Source organism: Ciconia boyciana, chromosome 8 (assembly GCF_034638445.1).
Source record: "Ciconia boyciana chromosome 8, ASM3463844v1, whole genome shotgun sequence".
Taxonomy (NCBI): Eukaryota; Metazoa; Chordata; class Aves; order Ciconiiformes; family Ciconiidae; genus Ciconia; species Ciconia boyciana.
The window spans coordinates 23,598,856-23,620,920 of record NC_132941.1 but is presented as its reverse complement, the minus strand read 5'-3'; the positions used below and the strand labels follow the sequence as shown (position 1 = coordinate 23,620,920).

The following is a 22,065-nucleotide window of genomic DNA, read 5'->3' as shown; positions in this document are numbered from 1 at the left end:
CGACTCCCAGCCCCCGCGGGTGGCGGCAGGGAGGGATCCGCTGTCCTCCTCGGGGGACCCAGGGCTGAGACCTGGCCAGGTTCTGCCCGCAAAGACAGGCAGGAGCAGGACCCTCCCCCAACCCCACCACCCTCCCCTCCTCAGCCCAGGGACCGCGGCAGGCTGGCTGGTGCTTCAGCTTCTCTTTATTGATAGACAGTTGTGCTCTACCACCCCAGGGGCCCGTCGGAGTGCAGGGTGAGGGAGAAGGCTCTGGGGGGGGGGGGGGGGGGGGGCGGGGACACGACTAACATATGAGACAGTGCTGCAAGGGGAGCATGGGAAGCTCTGAGCACGGACATGGAGTGCACTGGGAGCCAACATCCTTCTTCTACCCCCACCCCTGAAAAAAGCAGCTTAGAGAGGGCTGGATTCACCTTGGGTTCTGGCTGGGGCAGCTTCTGGCTGCAGGGAAGGGGGATGAGTAGCAGCTTGCCTCGAGGGAGGAGGGTTACAGCACAAACCTTGACCACCTGTCACCACTCCCCTTCCCCATCACAGGGGTAGGGAAAGGGACGTTTCACACCCTGAGGACAGTCACTAGGCTAAGAGAAACCTCCTATGCTGACTCCAACATACATCAGGGCAGGACTTCACTACAGGGAGAGGTTTTTAAAAAAAACTAAACACTTCAAGTATATTTCTTTTTTTAGTGATTTAAGGTCTCTTCCCCCTGCTGCTGCTGCACTGCGTGGTGTTTAGCAACCTACATCCACTCTAGGGACAAGGAGAACAGCACAAGTGATGATGGTCTAACACGAGGGGAGAGGGGAGCGGAGGGGAAGGGGGAAGGAAGGTGGTTGCTGGTTGGAGTCGGTCATTCAGGGAACAGGCACCACACGCATGGTGTTGGTGTAGCCAGAGCCAGGGCGCCAGCCAGTCAGTACGATGACCAGATCACCGCTCTTGAAGAAGCCACGTGCTTTGCCTAGGAGAGAAGAGAGGCAGGTGTCAGAGCTCAGGTCCCACTGCCATCAGCTTACCACAGGGGGAACATGGCTTAGCACCCACTTCCCACACCACAGAGGTGCAGGGGGGAGCCTGTCCCACGGCAGCTGCAGCTCTGGCTTGACAGCAAGACCCCATCCTCCTGCTGCCCACTCATCTTGGACCCTTCACCTCTGCTTTGGGCTCCTCTGCAACGCAGAGCTTCAAGTTCAACAACACGGGCTTTGGAGAAGGGCCAGAGAACGGAGTCGCCCCACTCCGGGCTTCTCTTGTCTCTCAAGAGTGATAAGCATCAGGGTTCAAGCACTTACCACGTTAAAACCAACCTGGTTTTCTGCTGGAACCTATTTTAAGGCAGCCGTGACAAACCCACTGTTCCATTTCCCAACTGGATGCAGTTGGGCTTACGCAACTGCCATCCCCTGTTTCCCAATCAGGTACTGTTGCCACACAGGCAGCCAGTTCCTCTTCCCTTTGTCACCAGTCCCCATTGGTAACCCCAAAAGCACCATCTGAGGTGCTCAGGACCACCACATCCCACCAGATCATTTCCTAGGTGAGGCTGGAGCAGCGTCACTCACCAACATTCATGCCCAGGTTCACACGGAGGTCCACATCCTCTGCCCACGCATCATGGGCTGGTTCTTTGCACAAGACGGGGAAGATGCCCCGGTAGAGGTGGGCCTGGCGTGCTGTCTGGTCATTACGGGTCACAGCAATGATGGGAGCCCGCGGGCGGTACCGGGACACCAGGTGTGCTGACCTAGAAGGAAGCCAGACACAAGGTGAAGCACCACATTACAGGCACAGCCGCCCAAGAGTGATCTCCAGGAAGCTTGTGTACAGCCAGAGGGACACCTCCACTCACAGCACAAGCAGCAGCGGGGCTTGCCTGTCACCCTGGAGGGCTCCACAAAACCCCTGAAAGGACATAGACGATGACCACAGGAGATGCTGGCAAGAGCCAAGCTCACCAACAAGCTTGATTCTCTACTGAATTCCCAGTTAGGCAACTGGGCGGACCACCACCAAAGGCCATCCATTGGCAACAGTCCCTACTCCAGTCTTGTGGTGAAAATCACCTCACCTCTGAATTTAGGAAGTGCCATCTGTGTGTTTTGGTCCCGAAAACAAGCCTTTATTTGTCTCTGTTGGTATGTTAAGGTGGCAAGGTGCCATTTATTCTGGCCTCCGCAAGCAGTCCTTGGGCATCTCAATGGGGGTCTTTGCAAGTTCCCTCTGTTTTGAGGAGCTCCCGGTTTATGGGATGGGAAGAGCCCGCACCAGCAGTGCTACCCAAAGCTTGCCAAGGAGGAAGCCATTTGCCTCCCAGCCATGTTCACCTGCTGAAGCCAGCAAACAGGCTGGTTCCTCCACACACAGCTCTGCTCTTGTGCCCAACAGGAAGCAAATGCAACTGAGGCCAAAATTTATACCAGGAAGTTGGGCACAGAACCCTTAAAATGCCTTAACATAGCAAGCAGCACACACTGGGTGGGGACTACAGCTTCCCCTTCCCTGGGCACTGCTTACAGAGTGCATCTGCAAATAAATGGAGATTAAAACTGCAAGGCCATGACATTTACAGCTCCATGAGGGTGCCAGTATCTCCACTAGCTTTTGCAGCCTTGTTTAGTGGAGCTAAGCTCAGCAATACTCAGATTGCTGCTTAAAGTAGGCAGTAGCAGTCTGCTTGAAGCACCCAAACACACGTGCCAGCTCTCAGACAATCCCTCCCATGTTGTCCAAGAAGCCTCCTGGTAGCTCTAGGAGACCCAGGTACTCAAAGGTTGTAACAGAATCCACAGCTAAAAATATCCAAATATCAGAGTTCAAATCTCTTTAAAAAGGTCAAGTGTAAGACTGGAACCTTTTACAAAGAAACATTAGAAGCATGAGGGTATCCAGAAACTCAGTCACTCCTCATCTCTGCAGAAAGTGGCTGCTTCAAATCATTTTAAGCTGTAAATTTGGGTGAAGGATTCACTGATGGTCCAGTTCTTCAGGTAGACCACGCCCAGCGCATATAATCACATGTCTGCTGCTGCACTATTTCTTTGTCCGAATCCAGTGCAAGAAATTCAGATTCTCTTCCAGAAAGCAGTCTGAGACTTATGGTTGGATGTGCTTTGAGGGTGGGTAGCCTAGTTCCTCTAGATGGAAAAGCTGATCAGCAAGGCTTCAGCTTCCTCTCCAACAAGTGGAAGAGCGAGTCTCTACTCAGTAGTTGTCACCGTCGCTGGACAGAAATCCCAAACTATAAAGTTCCAGCACATCTGCATTGTTGTCTCTCACCTGCAGCCAAGGCACTGAGCTCACCTGCAAGTGCAGGCAGCATTTGGCTGCTGGGTGCCTGCCAGATGCCTGCCTGTTCAGTGAGATTACTCGCAGGCAGGCATAAGGAAGCCTGTAAGAGAGAATTTCCAAGGCTTTCAGTTTCCCTGCCTAACAATTCTAGGCTAAGCAGTCCCTCTTTGCCCCTCAGGCTTAGGCAAGCAGGGCTGATGCCTGAAAGGTTCAGCAAGGGACCTATAGCTTGGATGCTACTATGAAAGGCCAAGGCCTCGATTTAAAAAAAAAAAAAAAAAAAGATTCTGCATCCACTGAACTTCTGCCTTACTGTTAAATCAAGGATTTCTTGCCAAGAAGTTTGAATCAAAGCTGCAACACTTTCTTTCCCGTGACTCTTCCAGCCAGTACTGCTGGCAGAGATGCCATTCGCAACAGCAAAGGGAGGCAGGGCTCAGTGCTGATGCCACACTGGCAGAGGCAGGCTGAGGAACTCGGAGGTTATGTATGCACAGATGTTTGAGATGTCTGCCCATCTCCCGAGGAACTGGCACTGCAGGCAGGTGGCCTGGGCTCTCAGTCGCTGCCAACACCTGGGCTTCACTGTTAAAGCTCTAGTCTTTCAAAGCCAGCTTTATGCGAGTCTCCTTCCCCCACCCTGTCACAAAGTGGGCTTGACCTGAGGGAACCTGTCACCTCCTACCTTCCAGACTTGGTGAGGACAATAATGGCCCCGCTGCAGCACTTGAAGGACGCTTCCACAGCGCCAACAGCAGCGGCCTCCGTGGGATCACAGTTCAGGGAAGTCAGACGACGCAGTTCCTCAAACAACTGCCTGTGAAAGATGGCGGCTTCGGCCTCCCGGGCAATCTATAAGAGCAACACGCGTTCGGGAAGACAACACCCACATCAGTCGCTCAGGGTGGCACAGGGTAAGGTGAGGTGCTCTATCAGCAAGGTGTCACACAAATACCATCAGCTTTTGACATTAAGAGTTACCAATTAGCAAGCCCAGATTTAGTTCAACATAGTGGGGTGATGGTCACAACACTCAGCCACCCAAACAGCACAGCCTTAGAGAGGAACCATTCGATTCTCAAGGTTTCTTTTCTGAATTGGTGGCACCTACTGAGTCACCTCACCCTGCTCAGGTGACATTCATGCCAACTGCCAGGCACTCTCGCTCTGCTCCTGCCTACCTGGAGTCCCTCCCTGCCACAGAGATGAACTCAACTCAGACTGCAGCAGTTATGCAAGGCTGATACTGTAGCAGCAAGCTGCTTGCTAAATATTTGCAGTGTTAGAACAGAGCGGGTTTTTACTCATGGAAACAACTGGCACCAAGCCCTCTCTCTGAGCCCTACCTGCCAGACTCGGTCAGAACTATCAGGGCTGGAGCTAAGCACTTAAAAGAGGCCTCCACTGCGCCTACTGCCATGGCATCAGCAGGGTCCCTGTTGTTAACATTGAGGCGGAAAATTTCTTCGAACAGCTGACGATGAAACATTGCAGCCTCAGCCTCACGAGCGATCTGCAGGCCCGAGTAAGAGGAAAGGAGGAGAAAAGAGGAAAGAAAAGAAGGAAAGATATACCAGAGTAACATAAGATCACATTAATTTGCTTAATTATCATAGTAATGCATGCAAGAGTATATTAAGAACCAGGCTGTGAAACTCTTCTTGGCTCTCAGGTTGTGAGTTTTCTGAATACAACCCCAGTCTAACATGCCACAGCCACACTGGCTGGTCCACCATGCCGTTTTAACTGGCCAGCCCTGGGTCACTGGGCAGGCATTTCAAAGGTGGCATTCTTGCTATATTTTGGAGTCCTTTCAGAGCAGCAAAACGCAGATTGCTTTTCAAGGACCAGAGCAAGCCAGCTTAGAGTCAGACCATGCTTTGTTGTGGCTGCTTGTTCCTTCCTTGAGAGAGTCTCAGGCCACCTACCAGCCTGCTGATGGTCCTGCCTGCAATTCCTCAAGAGGAAATCTCTGTAGCTGCATGTCCCCCCTTCATACTCTCCCAACACCGCACAGCACTGCTGGAACAGTCTTCATGGAGCCAACATGCAAGCAATGCACTTTCAACATCACGCCTGAAGTTGGGAGACTGTCTCAGCTTCATTAGATTTAGTTTAACTTGAGAGCCAGTAAAGATTCAGTTTAACTTGAGAGCCAAAAGTTTCACCTCCAAGTGCTATACCAACTTCCCTTTCAGTAATAGAGAAGTAAGCAGGAACAAGTCTTCCTTACAGGGTTGTCACAACATGTCTGTTGGTGTGGTTGTACAGTGCCAGACTTGGACAGATGAGAGGTACAGAGGCACAACTAAGGGCTTCCTGTTCAGGCTAAGCATTTGCAACACATTCAGTAATCTATTCATCCCAGTGTGCTGGGAATCACTCACATTTAAAGACAATTCTCATCTCAGAAGGCTGCATTAGCCCCTGACAACCCGATAAAGAAGGCTTGCAGAGGCTAGAAAAGCATGCAAAGGTTGATCATCCTTTCAAGGACAACTTCATCCAGTTACTCCAGAAAGTGAGCAGCTGCTACACAAAGCATGACGAGTTGATGTTTAAGCAGAGACTGAAGTGCCGTTATAGTGAAAGCTTTGTAGCTAGACCCCTTCCAAATAAGAATTTTGCTACTCTAGTGTTAGTGAATGTGACGCTAGGAATTATCCCTTTTCCACAGATATCAGTTTAAGCCAAAGTAGTTAAGTATCTTATGTCTAAAAATAACAGGACACATGACAGGCAGGAACAGCAGTCCAGTGCCAACTCTGGTCCTAAAGCAGTCAGTTTTGTTACTGCTGGCTTTGCACTTGCTGTTAGCTAAAATGGAAATATTTGCCTCAAAACACTCACTCCAAACGCAAGAGCTGGTAGCCAGGCAGTTTATCTTCAGCCCCGGTCAAAAGGCAGGCAGCTCTGTGTTACACACAGAGTGAACCTGAGTTTAGAGGTAAGCCTGCATTCCCCAGTTGTAAGAGAATATGTGTACACATGTGTCTGCTTTGACAGTGGCTGCAGAAGGGCACAGCAATTCTTAACTCCACATCACAGCTGGCATTACTCATACAGAAATGGCTAGAGGGTTTCCAGTTGGTACGCAGGTAGAGATACCAGGGTGGACATGAAAGAAAGGAAAATGGAACAGCTATTTAAACCTTGGTCACATTAGACAGCATGGCCAGGGCAGCATTTGAAGACAACTGTGGATCATGGACTGGCATTGGAAAGAAGCCCACTTCCACAAGCAGAAAACAGCTTCCCCAATATTTGGAATCTTGCTACTAAACTCGAGGCACATGGCATTTTTGTCACAGAGATTGTCAGCTACTGAAGAGCAAGCTTGTGTCTACGAGGCTAGCTGGAAAGGTATTGCTAAGCAAAACCACTCCAGAGTCCCAGCAAAGCTGCTGGGACAGGTCAGGGACAGACAGGTCAAGTCTTTTAGAGAGGTGCAAGGATACTACGTAGCACAGACCCTGATCGTTCTCAGCATCATAGCCCACATTTGCTGTCTGCACCTCACTACAGAGGGAGCTTTACTTGGAATACTCCTGTAGCAGCATTGGATAAACAAATATATAAACCCAAACTGATACCAATCTCAGGCCAGGGAATGCATACAGGAGCCACTCTTTACCAGAGGTAAGGTGCTCTCTCCCTGCTGTGACTGCTTGGCCACTTCAAATGGAAATATTCATCTGCTCTGGCCATGCTGCAGATTTTCAGACCATGGTTATTCAGGGCACTATTGCTAGGCAGGGCTTCTCTTGACTAACACCAAGTGAATTAGCTCAGATGAAAGATCCTTATTGTAGGAGGACATGCTCCTACCATCAGAGTTGGCACCTTGCTGCCTGTGACATGTTACATTAAGTAAAGTCAATCTGTATTTTCTCCTCTGCACAGAGAGTTAAAACCTTCAGTATTTCTGCAGGGGCCTGGCAGAATGAACACCACTATTCCCAGGTCTGCAGGAAGAGGGAAGCACATGCAACAGATCCTGAGCTCAGGCTACAGGTACAATACCTGTACAATACCTGCCTGAGTCTAAGAATTAATGCCAGAATGGAAAGCCAGGTGTAAGGTTTGCTGCAGCAAGTTTCCAACTCTTGGTAGAAAGTCAACCCTCGTGATTTATGGGGTGAAAACTGAGGAAGAACCTTTTAGGTGTGAGGTTAGTATTCAGCCTGTAAACCAGCAGTCACTGCCCAGTAGTCATCATGTCGTATTTTGCACTTGCCACATGCAAAAAACACCAATCCATATTGACCAGATAAAGGTAAAAGATATTTACATAATGCACTGCAAACAAACACTAGCTGAGTTGATTAATCCAGATAACCTGAATTGCAAATAAAACTGGCAAGAGTTATAACTGGTGAGAGTTATCACTGCTGTGATTCACAGCACTGGTGACAAGCAACACTTGTAGATACTTGACATCAGGCTTTTTATCAGCTGAAATGCGAGCTGGGTGAACTCAAAGCAGAGCAGAGGTTTCTGGCAGTTCAGGCATGTAAAAATATGGTGCTGTCAGTACTCATGCAACAAACACCCCCAACACCAAGCACACCAGGTGCTAAATGCAACTGCACTGCAAGTCAGACTCACAAGCCTCCCCCGCCCCCCTTAAGGACAAGTCAGCCAATACCTTTCATTATCTAGAGATAAACTGCTTAAGCAGCTCCTTGACCTTGGAGAAGTTCAAGGCATTTAATATGCCAAAACAAATAGAGCATTTGGAGAAACTCCTACCAAGGTAACATCAAAACCCCCTTTTTCCCTGGCCTAAACAAAAATTAATATGAGAAGTCTGAAGTTTTAGATTTCAGAGCACTGCAGAGCAGTTTTCAGCTCTGCCCGACAATAGTTTGGAGCACACAAAGTGAGGTTTCAGGCCCTCAGGACCATGCTAGGTAAAGAAACACCCACAGCAGGAGTGCGAACAAAGAAATCACTAGTTTGGATTGCTAGGTGCTGCCACCTAGCACCAGACACATTCAGATCTTCAGATGCCTGGCTCAGATGGAAGATGCAGGGCAAGAAGAGTACTGCTACTTTCATCTGTGGGACAGGCCCCCCATCAGAGTAAAGGCAGTACTCACAGCATGCTGCATGCGCACAGCCTCGAGCGGGTAGTCTCCCTTGGCAGTCTCTCCAGAGAGCATGATGCAGTCCGCTCCATCCAGGACAGCATTAGCAACATCACTGCCCTCGGCACGGGTTGGGCGAGGTTTCTTGATCATGCTTTCCAGCATCTGGAAGAGAACAAATCCAAAGAAATCAAGACACTGCAGAAGGAACCAGCTGCTTTTTCACTAGGGCACTTCAATATACTTTATAGGTAGGGCAGAAGACAGGATGCAGCCTAAGGACTCTATGAAAAGAGTTCTCCTGTGGGTATACAACAGAGAGGGGCCTGGTCCCTAAGCAGCTTTGAATTAAAGCATCTACCAGAGAGAAAAACAACCTGTTTCCTTTTGTACACGTTCTACATTTACTCCTTTTCCAGGGAGATTTAACCCACACATCACAGACAGTATTCTGACTTTCCAATTTAACTTTTCAGCACAGGGCTTTGTCCAAGGAACTCAGAGCTCTTTAGAGCAGAGTATTGCATTAGACATCTTTACAGAAAGCTCAAATCCAACCACATGTTCCCAAATCATCTAGGGGTTTTTTTTTTCATCTAGAAATAGGTAAACAGCAAGGTCTGCACCAACTAACATCATCTTCATCCAACACAAGGTTGCAAATTCTTTATATAATATGTACAGGCTAGTAAACTCAGCTAACACCACCAGCCTCCTAAGCACCAACTCTGAAGAGAGCAGAAAACAGGACAGCTTTCCATGAGGTCAGCTCTTCCTCCCCTCTTCTCCCAGAAGCTAGTATATATAACTCCACACACCAAAGCCTGGCCAGCTCTCCTATCTTCCTCAGGTGCTCAGCTTTCTCCCCGCTGCAGCTCACCCACTGGCCAAACATCACTCATTTCCTCATGAAACACCACCTGAGGCAGCATTTCAGTTGCAATACAGAAAAGGAAGGAGCATATGCCACTGTAAATCCAGAACCTTGTCTGATGACTAATGTCTACAGACAGTTTTCGTTTCCACAGCCTGTGCGCAGAGCAGGCACAGCCAGGAAACCAGTCCTCCCAGTGCCTGAGGACTGTCCACACATGATCCCTACTAGAACCAGTGAAGCTGAGCATCAGCTCTCCCTCCCTCACTAGCAGCTCCCAGAATAATATGGATGGATCTTTTACTCAGTTCCTTCTGATGCTGCAGTGTGGGTGCATCTTCTAAGATACCTGGGAACCTTAGTAAGTCTTCTCAGTTAGACACAGATGTGCAGCTACTAGATGCCAAGACAAAGCATACACATTTTTTTCCCAAAATTTGTTCAGTCAGCCCAAAAGGCTCATACTGCATGAAGTTTTGAGGGGTAAAACCTTCAGCAGCCACACAAGAGGTCCTGCAACCTTACTGGGGAAGATCCCAAACACATCTTGAAAGAAGTGCCTCAAGATGTGCCTTTCAGCTATGAGCAAAATCTCTTTGCTCTTGGCATCTCACTCTCTAGTGAACGCCATCAAGCCACAACAGCTACTGACGTTCACAGCCTACCAGGCTCCGGCAATTACGAGCCAGCATTGTGTTTCAAGTACCTGAGTGGCACAGATGATGGGTTTGCCAGCCCTGTTGCAGCGCCCAATCATCATCTTCTGGGCGAGGAAGACTTTTTCAGCAGGGATCTCGATTCCCAGGTCACCACGGGCCACCATAATGCCATCGCTGGCCTCCATGATCTCATCAAACCTGACAGAAAGAGAAGAGGTTTGTTAATCCATTTGTTCTGCAAAGCACGTTCCCTTCTGTTCTGTCCTCCCCCTGGAGCACGATATACAGGTATGCTGTCGGCACACAGGCTTTCCACATGCCATCTTGGTTTCCTGTAATGCCAAGGTAGGAGGAAGAAAAACAAGACCAAGTCACAGCACATATAAAGTGCTAGATAAAGCTTTCTAAAGCTATACAAAGACAAATCGAGGGGACTCTGAGTTGATCTGAGATATTTTAGTCTGCTAGTTTGTCACAGACTTGGAGATTCCCATGCATTAGGCTCACAGATTTGCATCCAGAACAGCAAGTTTACTCAAGTTTGAACTCACACTCGCTACAGAAAAATATTGCAGATTTTTCAAGGATGCAGGGAGATTGTGACACTGTCCCCACAAGCTCAGGGCGTGACAGTTACGCAACCCACTATTCATACCACAGCTACATCAAGTCCCAAGCACATTGCATTAACTTACTGCTTGCACTACCACCCTGTTACTCAGACTGGTAAGTTCACTGCTGCCAGCAACCCAGAGACCAGGAGTCCTGACTACAGCGTGAAGGGGCTGCGTTCTTCTGTTGATACAGGGTGACAAACCCGAATGTCACCTGAACAAAGCTCACCTGCGCACACCCTCATGGTTCTCGATCTTGCTGATTATCTTGATGTTCTTTCCCTTCTCCCCTAGCACCTTCCTGACGGCATGGACATCAGCAGCTTTGCGGATGAAGGAAGCAAACACCATATCCACATTCTGCTCCACACCAAATTTCAGGTCCTGAATGTCCTTTTCAGAGACCGCAGGCAGGTCAACTGCAGCACCAGGCAGGTTCACTCCCTTCTTGCTGCCGAGCATGCCACCATTCTCAATCTCCGTCATGACATAGTCCTTACCTGAAACAGATGTATTCCCATGTCAGTGTTTACCAGAAACTCCCCAGTGCCAGCTCCCACACCACCTCCCTGCCTGAGAACAGCAGTGCCAACAGCGACTGCACATGATAAAAGTGCACTGCTGCTCTCTTCAGCAATTTATGTAACACACAAGCTTGCAGTTTACCCATGGGAGCTCAAAAGACTGGTTTAAAACCACTTCCATGCTGTTCTTGGAGAAGATGCTATTTGTTCCTTGCAGAAGGTTGGGACTGCCTCCCCAAAAAAGCCACCAGGTTGCATTTCTGCACACAGGAGCCCTGGAATACCAAACTGAGCACCCCAAAAGCTTCACCTCCATCTCCCTACACAGTCTGGGATTACAGACAATACCCTGAGGCTAGAGCAGTCTAGGGAGCTCTATGAAGGGAGTATTGTGGAACTAACCTTGCCCCTACATTACCTGTTGAAGCTAGTTCTGTCTCTAACCACAAAACTCAAGGTTTATGCTGTAAAACCAGTTAAACCCTGCATTAAAAGTATGAATTAGCCTGGCTAAAGTATGAATTATCTAAACAGGCTTTGATCATGAGCACTGGTATGTCCCTACCACACAATCACCTTTGAAGAGGGGTTTTATATGACAGTCTAGGGAAACCTAGCTGAAGTTAATTTTTGGAAGCTTGCTAGTTGAAGTAGAGAAAGTTTTGCTCAAAGTCTCACTACAGCATTAAGAACCACATATTCCTTTCTTTAATACACAACTGCAAGCTAAAAACAGTTACTAGAGGGAAAGCACAAATATGTTCTGAGGAAGAAACAAACAGGCATAGCTGGAACAGTTGTTACACACCTTTCTCCTTAACCAGCAAGGAAATCAGACCATCATCCACATAGATTTTGCTGCCAACTTCTACAACCTTGGTGAGATTCTTGTAGTCCACCCACAGCATGTTCTCATCACAGTTCTCCATGAAGGCATCATCCAGGGTCACTTTGAGTGGTGCACCCTTCTTCAGCTCCACTTCTGCTGTGCCACTCTGCGTGTCAAAATGTGCATTTCAGCAAAACCAGTAAAAACCAGCACACAACCATGTCCCAGCCTCCAGCAGTTCATCAAAACTTTTGTTAGTTGGTTCGTTACCTCATTTCCTAGAGACTTTTTTTGTTTCAAAAAGGCCACAGGCATAACATGGTATCTAGTCTCATGCACTGAAAAAAAGTGGGAGGAAAAAAAGAGCAACTTACTCCCTTAATGAGTCCAGTTCGGATTTCAGGTCCCTTGGTATCCAGTGCAATAGCCACAGGTCTGTAGGTGATGGGATCAGAAGCAAAGCTCTCTGTAGCTTCTCGCACATTCTTGATTGTGCCCTCATGATACTGGCAAGGAAAGAGATGGAAATGTTCAGGCCATTTCTACTCCACCGCTTATGAAAAAGATCACTATGCACCCCAAACGCTGCCCAAGCTGACAACTCTGCTCTCACATTATGTTCAGTTTCAGTTCTAGCTTGAGAATTTACTTCAGACTGAGCTTCCTGAAAAGCAGAGTGTGAGGATACAAAGGCCTTCCCCACATGAAAGTGGAGTCCGGCAGTTATCTGGCTGCGCCTTCAGTGCCCCCAGTTCTAATCCCAGAAGGACAACTCAAGGAGACAGCCCAGGCGCTCGGCTGCAGTGATTTTCCATCAGGACAAACACTTGCCCTTTGAAGATGGCCCAACAACCAACATGCCTTTAGGAAGAACATTTCCAAAAGCTTTGCTGAACATCTGCCTGTTCAACATGGCAAAACATTGGCAGCGCTGACAGCTGGATGATTATGTGCATGGAAAGATTCCTGAATGCCAGAAGAATGTCACAGCTAAGCAACTGCCACACATGGCTGTTCTCCTCCTCCCTTCAGAGCACAGCAGGGAGGATGCCATTGTCTGCACTGCCCCCACAGACTTCCAGCCTGACCCCTCTTAATCAGTCCCACAGGCAAGCAGATGGACAAGGTTTTTTATAACTCTTTGGCTTAAACTTCCCCTAAAGATGAAGGATTTGCTAAGAGGATGTTATTCATTTAAGTATTTACATTTTATTTCGAGAGCCAAAGCAGTCACAGGCAGAAGTTCAAGACTCCAGCACCACATGCCTGGCTTCCAAACCTTCACATGTGCAAGAACATTTCACTAACACTGCTGGTTTCAGGACAGGCAGTTCTGTGGGGAAACTCCCATCCCAACTACCTCCAACAAGCTTCAGATGACCAGCAGATCAGTTTACTTTACTTGCTTAAACAACATTAAGAGATAACCTTGACTGCAAGTTGTGTAACACTTGACAGACTTTTGCAGATAAGAAATACCCTTTCCCCTCTCTGTGCCACAGACAGACAGCATTTGACCTGACTCACCTGGAAACACCCGGCTCCCCCCATACCACCCATCTTCCTCGACACGAGCCCTGCACACCAACTTCAGTATCACAGGGACAATAATCCAGTGCCAGAAAGGTGGGGCCGGAAAAAGCTGTTCTAAAGTTCACGTGCATACCCTTGGCCAGAGATACACCGCAACTGCTAACTCTTTAGAGCAGGAAAAATTATTTTGTTTACTGATCGAGTGTGCAAGTTGAGACTGAGAAGGCCCCAATCCTTCCATGCACTGCAGTCTAAATGGATGCAGTACAGAAAACTTGCCTGAATAGCGCTATTATGTTTATCTGGTCCCAGTCACATGGGATTTTTCCTTTTCAGTTTGATACTGATGACTAACTGGCTCCTAGGGAGTCTGACTTCCTGAAGAGTTACGTATGCAGAACAGGAATGCAGGCAGAGCTGGAAGTAAAAGCAATTCTTTTTCTATATAAAAGGGTTGCAGCCAGGTGCTAGAGCACCTCTGTTAAAAGTTGAAGCCCTGTCAAATGCTTTCAGGTGGACACAAGAACCAAAGCACTCATGACAGATGAAAACTCTTCACAGCTTCACTGGAAACTGGAGTGTTTTGGAGGAACCAGGAGGAGACTCAAACTTAAGACTGGCTACGGCTGACAGTCAAACTCAACAGGAGATGACAGCAAGACCAGGCTCTGCTGTAATCTAACCTCATCTGTATTAAATGTTCAATTCCACCTCCCTCAAAGTAGAAAGCCACAGTCCCCGTCCTTGACCTCAACTAACAAGTACGCAAACCACAGCAGCAGCTCTGCTGGGCAGTAATGGTGTGAAAATTCCCAGTTTCAGCCTGGCCACCAACTCCCTGCCAAGCCACTCAGCCCAAGAGCCACCCAGCTGCAGGATTTGACTACTGAGAGGCAGAGTTATTCCATGCTACCCTTTCTTCAGGCAGATTTTGCTAACTGCAGCCTATGCACCAACACTACCCCAGGGTGTTTAGTCAAGGTCTGATGGTCATCCACAGTTAAGCATTGGACCTTTCGATTGTGACAGCGCCCTGTGGCCTTTAAAGGCCACGAGGCTGAGAGGCCAAGCTGTTACGCACTACGAGGCTCATGGTTCAGTAAGTAAAGCCACCTACAGCTGCTACTGGCTACCATCTGACATTCTGAAAGCTGGAGGGCAGCCAGGGTAAAAAAAACCTCAGCGGGAAGGCTCAGGGTGGCATTCTAGGCAACCTGGAATGGGATCCTTGGCTCCTCCAGTATCACTGAGGATCTCATCTATTTATATCAATAAGGGCTTGTCTGCCACGAACAGTATCGATTTCTTTTGACCTTAATCTTATAAGCTCACCGCACCACCTCAAGTACCATGGTGCTAACCTCATGACTGCTAGGAACACAACCGGAGTAGCTGGTTAGCCAAGCAAACCCAGGAGTTCAATTCTTTCAACTAGGCACAGTAATTACTTCAAATCACTAACAGTTTTCTTTTGAGACAAGGTTATTCATTGATTGCCTGCTTGCAAAACCCCTAGCAACAAAAGAAACAGCAAGACGAGCAACCGATAGTTGTGTACTCCTGCAGAGGTGCACAGCAAAACAGGGAAACATCTTCTCGGCTTCTGCTATTAACTGAGAAACAGGAGCTTTGTACAGCAAATGGCAGGACACAAGGAAGAACTGAAGGACTTCATGGCAAGCAGTTGGCACACAAGCATCAAATATCAGTTACCTGGCTCCCTGGTACAGAGAAGGGCGTGGAACCAACTTGAACTGCTTTTAGAACAGCTCAGAAAGTGCACTGAAGTGTTATCAGCAATTACACAGGCTCAATATGTACAACCAGCATGCTTCCCCCAAAAGCAGAGCTAAGTTTCACCTTCCCACACCAAGGCTGTTCTGGAATAAGCTGGATTTCCCTCTTCCATGAGGGACAGGGTCAGCAGACACACACACACAGCCCAGTTGGGGCCGTATCAGCTCAGACCTCACCCTTACCTCGTGGGTGCCGTGAGAGAAGTTGAGGCGGGCAACATTCATTCCAGATTTAATCATTTCCTTCAGCTTCTCCACCGAGCGGGAGGCTGGGCCTAGGAGGAAGAAACAGTTTGAATATTAACTTTGTAAAAATGATGACATAACCCACACATGCCAGGCTGTTTCACGTAGAAGAGAAAAGGTATAATGGATACAGACTTGCTCAGTGCTGAAGGAGCTCATCTCTACAGTAGCCAAGATTGTTTTAACTTGCCTTGAGGAGTGCAGCAGAACCTAAGCAGTTCCAATTTCCCTGGCTACCAGATTCACTCCTAGCAATAACACAGGTTAGGCAGACATGGGAAAGTCATGTTCTTTCAACACACAAGTTGAGCCCTGGCAAGGGATGAAAGCTGAAGCCTTCCCACAATTTCCCTAACAAGTTTCACCAACACACAGGTTCACAGCTGTGATCCTCTCCTATCTAGGAATCACCTACCGATGGTGCAGATGATGCCAGTGTTTCTTGCAATGGTTGGCTCCGAGTCGATGTCCAAGCGGCACATGTGCTCCAGGAAGGTGTCCGCCATGGCAGCATGCAGCTGCTGGGTCTGGATGAAAGCAGTCCCTGCATCGTGGTGCTTCGACATCGTCACTGGAATCCTGAGTCTAGAAGAGAAGAAAGTGGTGCCAGGTTTAGGAATCAGCCAGACTTGCTCATCAAGCAGAGACACCAACACACCCACGTGATGAATATGGAGGTAACAAGAAAGCTGCTACTGGGTCAAGCTATCATTATGTTCCTACTTGAGAGTCTTAGATACAGGCAAGACACACTTCTATGTCCATGTCATCCCCCACATACACCACCCAAAGCTCACCTGCCTTCTATGCAGATGTTCCCTTCATAGCTTCTCTTCATTGCCAGTCTTCCCTTGGAGCTACACAACGCAACAAAATTCAAGCACTTGAGTGTGCAGGCAGAGATTCTGCCTCCTCCCTCCCAGCTCTTGAGTAATTTCTCCTACAGGCCTCGACTGCATTTCCCATCACAACTAGGGACTGGGGCAGCTTGGCGCTAGCGTGACTGCAGATACGCTCTTACGCAGGCAATCTTCTGCTGAGAAGCACCTAATCATGGCAGTCCACCTAAGCTTAAAACCCATCCTTTAAGCCTGTACAAGCAAGTAGACTTGAGCTGATTAAACACAACACCTTAGCAGAGAACATGTAAAAGACTGAAGATTTCTTTAATATGCTCAAGGTCCTTCTTCAAACCAAAGACACTGCAGATCTACCCCGTCCCCTGCATCCCCCCTCACCCAGGGCAGCAGAAAACCACCACAAGGTTTAAAACTGGTTATTTTTTTCAAAGTTTGGATAAAAAAAACCTCTCTGAACTCAGGCTGCTTGCCTCTACAGGACTAGAACATCCCCACACAGCAGGAACAGCCTGCAATCCCAAGAAGCAGCTGAACTGAAGCTTAACTGTCCACTGGGATGGGAGGACACTCATTTCCCAGCAGTGCTGGTTCCCCCAGGCATTTCTAATTGCACACCTCAAGCCACACCACAATAAATTTTGTTCTCAAGTAGCAGTGGCAGCTAAAAGCTGTTTGTCCTCTTCGACCTGCCCAGGCTAGATTGCTCGCATTCAAAAAGCCTCTGGTAAGAGAGTGATGTAAGGTGGTGGCTACTGGCACAGGCAGATCACTAGTTTTGACTTCATACAGTGGTTGTACTTCAAACTTCATCTCCTGGGCACACAGGGGATATTCAAAGCAGGCTGTTCTTTCAGCATAAGCTGCCTTCATCTATAAGATATGCTTTTAGCATGGCACTCGTAGAAACATGGGCTGCTGCTCAGCTAAAGGCAGGGATAGAGCAGGGGTTTTGTTCTGCCTGCCCCAAGCAGATTAAAAAAAACCCCAATAAATCACAAAATGGTGTTAGCTGCACACACCAGCTAGTTCAGTGTACTCAGCTTTGAAACAGAGGCACTAATAAACCCAAAAGCTTTGTCAAAGCTAGCGGGGCTGACTAGAACGAAGCCATGCCTCTAAGGAACAGGCACGGAGATCCCCTGCCAGCCTGCCATGTGCCCGCTGCAGAGGCTCCATTCACACTGACGCTCCTCCCCTCGGCCACTTCTGCTCTGCAGACCTTCCCCACGTACGTGCAGATCGTGCAGATCGTCTCACAGGCAGCCCTGACTCACCATCGCCTCGCTCCCATGCGGCATAAAAGAGTCAGGCCAGCAAAAACCATAATTTATGCTGGCAAAGTCTCCTTTCCCTCAGCCCTGCCAGAAGCTGCTGATTCACTGGAGTCAGTACAAGAAGGTCTGCCCACATAAAAAGCCCAACAAAGTCCCCTTATTACAGGAAAACCCACTGGTCAGCCCTGAAACATTGTGTTTTAGCCCTCTAACACTTGCTGCTGCATCCTCCAACACCTGCGGAGCAGCGCCAGCTTCTCTAGATGCCAAAAAAGAATAAGCCTTTGCTGGGAAATCGCCTCCACACAAACACAGGCAAGTGGGTCTGCACAGCTTCTGGGAACAAGAGGAAAACAAAACAACGGGATCCCGAGATGGAAACTGCACCCAGAACATGACTTGAAAGTTTTTAAAAATAGGCAGGTGAGTTCTCCCTATCTCATGGAAATCCCACACCCACTCAAGTCATTTGCAAATATAATTTTAAACCCCTTAAAGTCTTTATAAATATATAAAGAGAAAGGAAAGTTAAGTTCCCAGTCAGAATCCCCTTCACAAGATTTTCCAGCAGTTCAGTGAGCTCGGAAAAATTAAGCAGAGACACTGTGACCTTGTCCAGGGGCGAGAACAGAAACGCAGCAGCCAAAAAGTATCCCAAATACCCATCTGCCCACAGCAACACACCCCGCTACCAACAAGCTTCACTTTTTATTACTTCCTCCTGCCTCCCATTACCATGTATTTACAAAGCATCAACTGAATTCTACTGGAAGGACCAGTCTTATAAATATAACAGGAATGCCTGGCATTTCCCACTACTCCAGACTTGCTTTTTTTAAAATTCAAACAGAGGAGCAGGCACTTCAAGGATGCCCAAAGACATGGAGCACTCAGTCTGGGTTTAGCAAGGAAGCAAAACCTGCATGTTTCCAGCACTGAATAAATCTGAATTCCTTCCTCAAGGAATAATGATTAAATCCCCAAGTTTATTACTCAGGCTGCCTGTGCTTTAGGCAGGGCGTCCCAAAGATGTCTGGTATCTCCCCAGCTCTTGAATATTCTAGAAAGAGCCATCTGAGGTCAGGATGACTGGTTTTGCAGTAGTGAGGTGACTAACTCCAGCCAGCTCATCCTGTGGTCGGCTGAGAGAAACCCTAAATGCACAGCACCTCCAAATCTGCCCTCGGGGACAGAGAAAGGAAAGGCAACAGCAATCCCCACCCCGGCAATCCCCACTCTGGGACAAGCCTTTGCTGTTCTCAGTGACAAACGGAAGTGGAAACTGCAGTGGCAAGGCCTTGCAGGGACTATCCCCAGGCAGGATCAGTGCTAACCACTGCCACACTGGACAAAGATATTTTACTGCCTGTAAAAGTTGCAGGCAGGCAGTAGGGAGGCTCATGGTGGGTGATGATTTGGGTTTTATTGATCAGCCTCACTTACACAACATCACTGATGCTGTAGAACAAGGCTGCTCATGCCATGTCCCTGGCCAGAGGCAGAAATGGTTTGAGTTAGTACTTCTATTTGAGAAGGGCTGGGTTATGAAACCGGGCAGGCCTTCAGATTCCCAAAAACAGCCCAGAAAAACATCAGCTTTGTTCATTCCAGAAGCTAAAGGCATTCAACAACAAAAAAATCCAGCTCTGCGGCAAAGGAGGCTTTTAATACAGCCTGCCAACCCCTCTTCCAGAGAGGGAGGACAACACTTTCTTCCCCCGGTGGCTGCTGCAGGAGGTGGCGTCACACCGTTACGTAAGTACAAGATGGCCACCCCAAAATGCCATCTCTTTTCTGCAATGCTGGACAGGACCCAGAAGCCACCACCTCCTCCCAGCTGGCATACGCTCTCCCCAGCAGCAAGACGCAGCTCTGCAGTAGGAGAGACCCACAACTCCACAACGGAGATGCCTCTCCTGCTTTTTGACAAACAAGTTATGGGGGCCGGGAAGGTCAGGCCAGCCCACATGGCACAGGGCAACATCAGTACTTTCCCTGCATGCAGATGGATTAGCCTTGCCTTAGCCGAGCCTGCCCTCCCTGGAGGGCAAAGGCATACAGGAGGCTTAACAAAAAAATCAAGCAAGTCGAGGTGATGAGCAGAGCATCAGACATTTGGTGATGAGAAAGACTTATCTCGAGGGTATCTGTAGTGTGGGCACACCTACCAACTTAATCTTGCAGCATGTTGCTCTGACACAGGACAAGGAGCCTTTCAGCCTGGCCCCACACCAGCAGAAACCACCTAGCTGCCTTCAAGGAAACTAAAAATCTTTTCTGCATTATAAAAGAAAGGTTTTGGGGTTTTTTTTTAAACGTAAATATAACTCTAGGTGGAAGTATAGATCCCTCTGCTGCATCCCCAGCTCCAGGATGTAGATTTGCTGCACGCCCAGCTGTGGGCAGCAGCGACAAGGTACTGCAGCCCCATTCCCTACGTGCCATCCATCACCACACGCTGCAGCACCGCATGCTGCAGCGGCCCCGGCACCATCTTCCCTCTAGGGAGAACAATGGCTTCCGGCCAGGCAGGAGATAAAGGACTAGCACGTGGTCCAGCCAGCCTGAGAAACGTTGTTTGTATTAAATTAAATTATCAGCTCAGCGCGTGGAAAGGGAATTAACACTGGCATTGGATCACCCCAGCTAACGCAAATAAATTAAGGTTTTTGTAAAATTTACGACTTTGAGCGGTTAAAGAAGTAGGTAGTCAAGAAAAACGCAGGCTGCTCAAGCAACGGGCTCACAGGCAGCGCTGCACTCTCCGCAAGCTCGTTATCTAGTGAAAGTAAAGTTTCTCGGAAGGGTTTCGCAGGCAAGAGTCCCCGCTTCAAACATGTGGCTCGCAGCAGATCTTCCTGCCTCGGCAGAAAAGGCCTTCGTTAATCTGGTCACAGTTTGGAAATGAGCTGGCATCAGCATGACCCATTAGGCCACCAAACTTTAACTCCTCTAAATTAGCCTTAATTTGGCTTGATAAATGGGATATCGGGCATAAAATTATGTGCTTAGGACTGATTTTTTTTTTAATTAAGCACTCCTAGTTGCACAACAAGCTCTCGAGTTTCCCTGGAGGTATCTGGGTAACCAAAACCCTTTGTCATCCAACCTTTAGGCCAAGGCAAGTCACGATTAGCAGCAGCCCTTTACAGGAGCAGGTGGTAGCCAGAAAGTTAAGACATTAACATCACAAAAACCTCCGTGAAACACTGATTTTTGTTAACCTGGGCCTCGCCGATAACTAGTTGCCTTATCAGAACAAAGCAGGTTTTTAGGGCTTGCTGTCTACTTTTATTAATCTGAGGAGACAGTGGGGAGGTTGCCATTGTCCGCCGACAAAAGCACTATTCATGCCCAGCTAGCCCTGCAAAAGAGGGTTTAAACACGTTTCAAAGGCTTTCACAGTTCAAGAGATTGTCCAAATCAATTGGACATGTTTAGGCAGGCATAATTACAGAGAAGATTAATTCAGAAGGGACCTTCACTTCCGAGGAGATGGGGAATAAAGAGGCTGCAGCATCACTGGTGAGTTTAGCGAGCCGTACGCTGATTTAAGCTAATGCCTTTCAGAGGATCGCCGCAGCTCTGCCGTAAGTGCAGGCAGAGGGAGGGAGGGCTAAGGGGGAACCGGCAAAGCGCTTCGCTCCGTCTCCATCTGTCTCAGCCTCCCAGGAGACTCCGGTCCAGCCCCAGCCATCAGGAAACCGGGCGAGATGTTGCAATCCGGACCCCGCGCTCCGTTTCACCGCACCGCTGTGGGGCATATACTCCCCGCCCCCCCCGGTACCTCGCCTCAAGGACCGACACCCCCATTCCCACCGAGGGCGGCGGTGCCCGGGGGAGCGGCTGCGAGCGGGATGCTCCGAGCGGGGCTGGGCGGGACAGCGCCCGCCACGTGCTCGGCCCCGCGAGCCCCCCGCACGCGCGCACCCCCACCTTCCCAGGGGGCACCGCGGCCGCGGTTCCCCCCCGCCCCTCAACCGCCGCCTGAGGGATACCCTCGCCCGAGGGCGGGCACAGGGACGATGGCGGCAGCGGATACCGCTGCTCGCTCGCCGCGGCCGCCGCCCGCTGGCCCCCAGACCGCCGTTACCTGCCGCCGCCCAGCCTCACACCGCGCCCTTCCTCTCCGACAGCCGCCGCTCCTCTGCGCGCCGCCCCGCCGCCCCGCCAAGGTGATTCCGACCGGCCGCAGCACCGCCTCCCTCCCCCCTGCGGATCCCTCCGCCGCCCGCCCCGCGAGGGGGGGGGGGCGGGAGGAGGCGGGGCGCCGGGACTTCTTTCTCCGGCGGAAGCACAAGGTGCCGAGAGAGGCACTGCGACACCGCACCGCCCGGCCGGCCAATGAGACGGCGGCGCACCCGTGGCGCACGCATCCGGAGAGTGGCCGCCGCCTTAAAGGCGCCGCGTCTCGTCCCGCTGCTCTTAAAGGCGCCGTGCCCCCCACACATCACACCATCCCCAACCTCTCC

The 22,065-nt window shown here is 49.4% G+C and overlaps 1 protein-coding gene across 1 annotated transcript; it reads right to left on the bottom strand.

Moving 5' to 3' along the window:
- Window positions 1–167: 167 nt before the first annotated feature.
- On the bottom strand, window positions 168–21,841 carry PKM (pyruvate kinase M1/2). The gene is made up of 11 exons (XM_072869602.1): window positions 21,687–21,841; window positions 15,875–16,044; window positions 15,397–15,488; window positions 12,259–12,390; window positions 11,864–12,050; window positions 10,761–11,031; window positions 9,965–10,115; window positions 8,397–8,549; window positions 3,980–4,146; window positions 1,569–1,750; window positions 168–967 (listed from the first exon to the last, which is right to left on the bottom strand). Exons 2-11 carry the CDS (start codon window positions 16,023–16,025, stop codon window positions 861–863), a joined length of 1,593 nt encoding a protein of 530 aa, XP_072725703.1. The 5' UTR covers window positions 16,026–16,044; window positions 21,687–21,841; the 3' UTR covers window positions 168–860.
- Window positions 21,842–22,065: the final 224 nt, after the last annotated feature.